The sequence below is a fragment of the Salminus brasiliensis genome, chromosome 16 (genome assembly GCF_030463535.1).
Source record: "Salminus brasiliensis chromosome 16, fSalBra1.hap2, whole genome shotgun sequence".
NCBI classification, from domain to species: Eukaryota; Metazoa; Chordata; class Actinopteri; order Characiformes; family Bryconidae; genus Salminus; species Salminus brasiliensis.
The window spans coordinates 1,385,945-1,391,944 of record NC_132893.1 but is presented as its reverse complement, the minus strand read 5'-3'; the positions used below and the strand labels follow the sequence as shown (position 1 = coordinate 1,391,944).

Below are 6,000 nucleotides of genomic sequence, written 5' to 3'. Positions count from 1 at the left end.
TTCTGTTATGTTACGCTACATTGTGTTATGTTACGTTACATTACGTTATGTTACGTTACATTCTGTTCCGCTCCGTTCCGTTATGTTACATTCTGTTATGTTACGCTACATTGCGCTATGTTACGTTACATTACGTTATGTTACGTTACATTCTGTTCCGCTCCGTTCCATTATGTTACGTTCTGTTATGTTACGCTACATTGCGTTATGTCACGTTACATTACGTTATGTTACGTTCTGTTCCGCTCCGTTCCGTTATGTTACGTTCTGTTATGTTACGCTGAATTGTGTTATGTTGTGTTACGTTGTGTTACGTTTCGTTTCGTTTCGTTTCATTTCGTTTTGTTTCGCTTCGCTTTCTTTCGTTGCGTTGCGTTGCATTTCGGTGTGTTTTACTGTGTTGTGTTTCACTGCATTGCATTATATTGCATTGCATTTCATCACGGTGCGTTATGTTACACTTCGTTGCGGTTTGTGGTTTTTCGTTGCGTAGCGTAACGTTGCGCTGCGTAACGTTGCACGGCGCTTTGTTGCGTTCCGTTGTAACTCATTGCATTGTGTTACATTATGTTTCCTTAAATTAAAACAGGCTGTCAGAAAGAGAGAGGGTGAGAGGTAAAAACAGCCTGTTACAGAATGTTGATATTATATATATATAATCAGAAATACAGACAGTAACTGAGAGGTTATTGCGGGACAGATCTTCACTTCGCCAGGGTTTCTTCTCATGTTGGACACATTTGGATCTCACCAAGAGCTAAATACAAACACATACACACACACACACCCCCCCCCCACACACACACAGATACACACATAAACATATGCAGGAGTACGTTGCTAGGACTCTAACAGATGTTCGTGCTGTGTCCAGATGTTGAGCAAAGCCACTCCATCACATAATGTAAACATTTGCATCTGCTTACGTAAGACGAGTGGAAGAGATTAGAGCATTACTCAGAACTGCCTTCGCTCTGACCGCACACTCTCTGACCTCACACTGTCTGACCACGGCCAAAAATACGGCAGTGTACATTCAGAGGACACCAACTAAGAGAGAGGACACGCAGAGAATACAGCCAGGGCTTCGACGCTGGAGCCGCAGAAATGCAGACGGGGTACGCTTTGTAAAATATGCATTTACACATGGTACACATAGTTCCAAAAGTTTGTGGACACCCCTTCTTATGAATGCATTGTGCTGGTGTCTGGTCCGTATCGCGCAGCCCCAGATCCCCCCTTTGATCTGAATATCACTCTCCACTTCTGAGCAGAAAATCCCCCCATTTCTCAGCTCACAGATCAGCCAGAGACAAAAGCTCTCTCCAAATCCACATCCTAATCTCTCGCTCTGGGATACTCTCTCTCGCACTCCCTCTCTCTCCTGTCCCCCGCCCTCTCTCTTTGTCCTCTCTTTCACTTCTTCCAGTCTCTCTTTATTTTCTCTTCTCCCCTTTGTCCTCTCTCTCTCTCTCTCTCTCTCTCTCTCTCTCCTCTCTCTCTCTCTCTCTCTCACTCTCTCTCGCTCTCTCTCTCTCTCTCCCTCCCTCTCTCTCTCCCTCTCTCTCTCTCTCTCTCGCTCTCTCTCTCTCTCTCCCTCTCTCTCTCTCTCTCCCTCTCTCTCTCTCTCTCTCTCACTCTTGCTCTCTCTTTCTCTCTCACTCTTGCTCTCTCTCTCTCTTTTTCTTTCATTCTTTATTGCTCTCTCTCCCTATCTCTCTCTCTTCCACTCTTTCTTCTGCGCTCTCACCCCCTCTCATTTCCCCTCTCTCTCTCTCTCTCTCTCTCTCACTCTCTCTCTCTCTCTCTATCTATCTCTCACCTCCTCTCTCTCTCTCTCACCTCCTCTCTATTTCTATCTCTCTGTTTCCTCTCTCTCTCTATCTCTCTCTCTCTCTCTCTCTGTTTGTCTCTCTCTCTTGCTTTTCCCCTATTGTCTCTCTCTCATACTCCCTCCTCTCTTCTTTATTTCCCCATCTTATTTCCTGCCCTATCTCTCTTTCTCTCTCTCTCTCTCTCTCTCTCTCTCTCTCTCTCTCTCTCTCTCTCTCTCTCTCTCTCTCAGGGCTGAATCACCTTCACTGTGTTAACGCTGCTCGCACGCACATCAAATGCAGTGTGTGTAATTGGTCACACTGCTCTGGCTAATCCGCTGTTATTGTTTCTTATTTGTGCGCAAACCCTGAGCTGTAACCTTACACACACACACACTCTCTCTTACACACACACACACACACACACACACACACAGAGAGAACAGCTTAAACACACAGGGCAGCACACATACATACAGGGACACAGTTGATCCTGAGCTGTGGGGTATGCATCCTCATCATCATCACCATCATCATCATTGCCATCACCATCATCATCATCATCATCATTACATCACTCACTCCTATCCCACTGATGCTCATTATAACTCTCACCAACACCAGCAGCATCACCCGACCTTCACATAGCTGAAGCATTTCAGCACCACGGACAGCGCCTAAAGAGTCCCGCTCCGCTCGTTACCATAGCTGTTAGTTACTACTGTGGAGATTCATGGGGGGGGGGGTGTATTTTCAGACCCATCAGCAGCTTTAACGCATGAGTCAGTCACTCACGGATGTGTAGAGGTACCCCTCGCTGTTCATGCCCAGATAAAACCCCGTCTTGGCCCCCTGGATCGCCACTATCCGCAGGCCCACAGGAATCAAGTTGAACTGTGCTGGAGAGAGAGGAAACACACACACACACACACACACACACAAACATCCGCTATGAATTATTTAGCATCTACTACAGATTGTTCTGTATGCAATACAATTTTTTCTGTATCTACTCTATCTACTGAATGATTCACTGAACAATAATTGATTCAGTATCCACTATGAATTATTTAATTTCTACACTGAATGATTCAATATCTACTATAAATGATTCAGTATCTACTATGAATTATTTAGTTTCTACACTGAATGATTCAGTATCCACTATAAAATATCTCATTTCTACACTGAATGGTTCAATATCTACTATAAATGATTCAGTATCCACTATGAATTATTTAGTTTCTACACTGAATGATTCAGTATACACTATGAATGATTCAGTATCCACTATAAAATATCTAATTTCTACACTGAATGATTCAGTATCCACTATGAATTATTTACTTTCTACACAATGATTCGGTGTCTAGTATAAAAGCACTGATTTTTAAGTGCAAATCAAAGTGACAAACTGTCAAAGCTGCCCTTTCCCATGGTTAAAGCAGAGAACTCTCACATTATCAAAAAAGGTCAAAGTGAGAAAGGAAGTGAGAGACAGAGAGAGGAGGGCTGGTGAAGGCAGGATTAACATAATGTAGGAAAGAAGAGGAAGAGGGATAAAAAGGACAGAACAAGAGAGAGAAGGACATGAGAATGACATGAAGGAGATAATACAGAGACGTGACAGAGCGAGAAAGCAAGAGACAAAGAGAGAGAGTGAGAGAGAGAGAGAGATAGAGAGAGTGAGAGAGAGAGAGAGAGAGAGAGTGAGAGAGAGTTCTCGCTACGTTCCCTATGAGGAGAAATTTACTATTACCATATAGAATATATAAACCAAAGCATACGACTCGCGATATCAGGACATAATGTTTATTAGAACCCCCTACCCTGTGCTTCCACCCACTGGCCACTTTATTAGAAACCCTACCCTTGCTTCCACCCACTGGCCACTTTATTAGAAACCCCTACCTTGTGCTTCCGCTCACTGGCCACTTTATTAGAAACCCCTACCTTGTGCTTCCACTCACTGGCCACTTTATTAGAAACCCCTACCTTGTGCTTCCGCTCACTGGCCACTTTATTAGAAACACCTACCACCTTGTTCTTCCACTCCTTGGCCACTTTATTAGAAACCCCTACCCTTGCTTCCACCCACTGGCCACTTTATTAGAAACCCCTACCTTGTGCTTCCGCTCACTGGCCACTTTATTAGAAACCCCTACCTTGTGCTTCCACCCACTGGCCACTTTATTAGAAACCCCTACCTTGTTCTTCCACTCCTTGGCCACTTTATTAGAAACACCTACCACCTTGTTCTTCCACTCCTTGGCCACTTTATTAGAAACCCCTACCTTGGGCTTCCACTCACTGGCCACTTTATTAGAAACCCCTACCTTGTGCTTCCACTCACTGGCCACTTTATTAGAAACCCCTACCTTGTGCTTCCACTCACTGGCCACTTTATTAGAAACCCCTACCTTGTGCTTCCACTCACTGGCCACTTTATTAGAAACCCCTACCTTGTGCTTCCACTCACTGGCCACTTTATTAGAAACCCCTACCTTGTGCTTCCACTCACTGGCCACTACATTAGAAACCCCTACCTTGTTCTTCCACTCACTGGCCACTACATTAGAAACCCCTTCCATTATGACTGAAATTTCCACAACATTTCCACACTTCCAATCTTGTCTGCTGGCTCTAAATGGCTGTAATTTGTGTAGACTCACACATGCTGTGTGTGTGTGTGTGTGTGTGTGTGTGTGTGGAGGGGTTATATGGCCATCGATCACATGGGTCGTCTTTAGTGAAATGAGTCTAAAGCCGGCGCCAGGAGCCAGTGGCAGGGTGTAAAACACCTGGAATCGTGCCAGACATGCAGGCCAAACATATGCCAACCGTGGGCTTTCAAATTAATTATCTCCAAAAACCGGACAGACGGAAGGACAGAGGCCGAGACGGGAGACAAAGTTTAGATGAGGACTGTGAGAGACGGAATTACAGTGGAATAAAATAATCTTATGCAATAATAACAAATCCCATATGTATTATATACTACTAAAAATATATATTTATATTAATAAACACTGAATTATTCATAATTAAATATTTATTTTTAAATATTTACATGACAACAACATGACATACTCCTCCCCTCGCGAGCACATTTCATTAGATCCTCATAAATATAGTAATACCCACCCACAGAATAGTAATACACACATACACACATGTGCGCATAACACACACTTACAGAAGGAGCTGCTCTCGTCCCTTGTGCCGTCCATGGTGCCATCCGGCTGCATCTGGAGGTAGTAGCCATGCTGGCTGTACAGTCGGGTGACAATGCCTTTCAGCTGTGGCTCTGCAAAAACACACACACACACACACACACAAAGTCACACACACAAACATCCTCTGGAGACAGCCGTCACAGTGTGTATACACAGCGGCAGGGGGACACAGGAGCTGTTTACACTGTAGTGCATTACTTCACCGCAGTCTCTCAGCCTGCTCCCGCTGCTCCCGCTGCTGTTGCAGGAAGGGACGCGTTCAGACAGATTACACGGATTACCTGAGGAGTGTCCTGTATTACTGTGAATCCCCCCTTTACAGTGCTGACTGTACTAATTATTATTCCTCATAAAGAAAGGGAAAGGATCCATACCTGGATCATCTCATCACTCAGGACACCGTCACCCTGCCTGCTCTTCAGACCGTCAGACAGTTGAGTTAACATAACTCACATTGGGCATCACTTAAGCTGATTAACCTCTAAACGCAGGTCTACTAAGGTGTATTATTCAGTAACTACAGGGACCTCTGTACAAACTGCTGGGGCTATTTGGCCGGCCAGCGGTCCATAGCCTGTTTATGGGGCTAAGCCAAACTTACAAGCACCTTTAGTACTTAGTAGAGAACCTTCTGACCTTCTAACGTGATGCACAGCCAGACACCGGCTTCTGGCAGCGTTCCTGAGGAATCTCAGGGACTTCTGTACAAACTGGGGGGGGGGGGGGGCTATTCAGCCGGTCAGTAGTCCAGTCAGTGGTCCGGGGTTAAGCCAAACTCAAAAACTGAATAGTTGAGATGCACACTCGGTTCACTTGTGGAAGCCTTTTGGCACATTTCGAGATAAGGTGAATTTATTCGGTTGGGTAATATTGGCTTAATCCCCCTCTAGCCCATGCCTGGGTTTAGGCACAGTGCCAATAGGCTCATGTTTATCTAGTCTAGAGACCCA

The 6,000-nt window shown here is 44.9% G+C and overlaps 1 protein-coding gene across 2 annotated transcripts in view; it reads right to left on the bottom strand.

Annotated features, from left to right (window-relative positions):
- fgf11b (fibroblast growth factor 11b) overlaps positions 1 to 6,000 on the bottom strand; it is a 43,046-nt gene that overhangs the window by 12,909 nt on the left and 24,137 nt on the right. Inside the window, exons 4-6 of one of the 2 annotated variants that reach the window (XM_072658446.1) lie at positions 5,530 to 5,543; positions 5,011 to 5,119; positions 2,610 to 2,713 (exon numbers count right to left, since the gene is read on the bottom strand). In XM_072658446.1, coding sequence (XP_072514547.1) covers positions 2,610 to 2,713; positions 5,011 to 5,119; positions 5,530 to 5,543 — 227 coding nt within the window. Of the gene's footprint in view, positions 1 to 2,609; positions 2,714 to 5,010; positions 5,122 to 5,529; positions 5,544 to 6,000 lie in introns of both variants that reach the window. The other variant, XM_072658445.1, reaches the window with a different exon arrangement.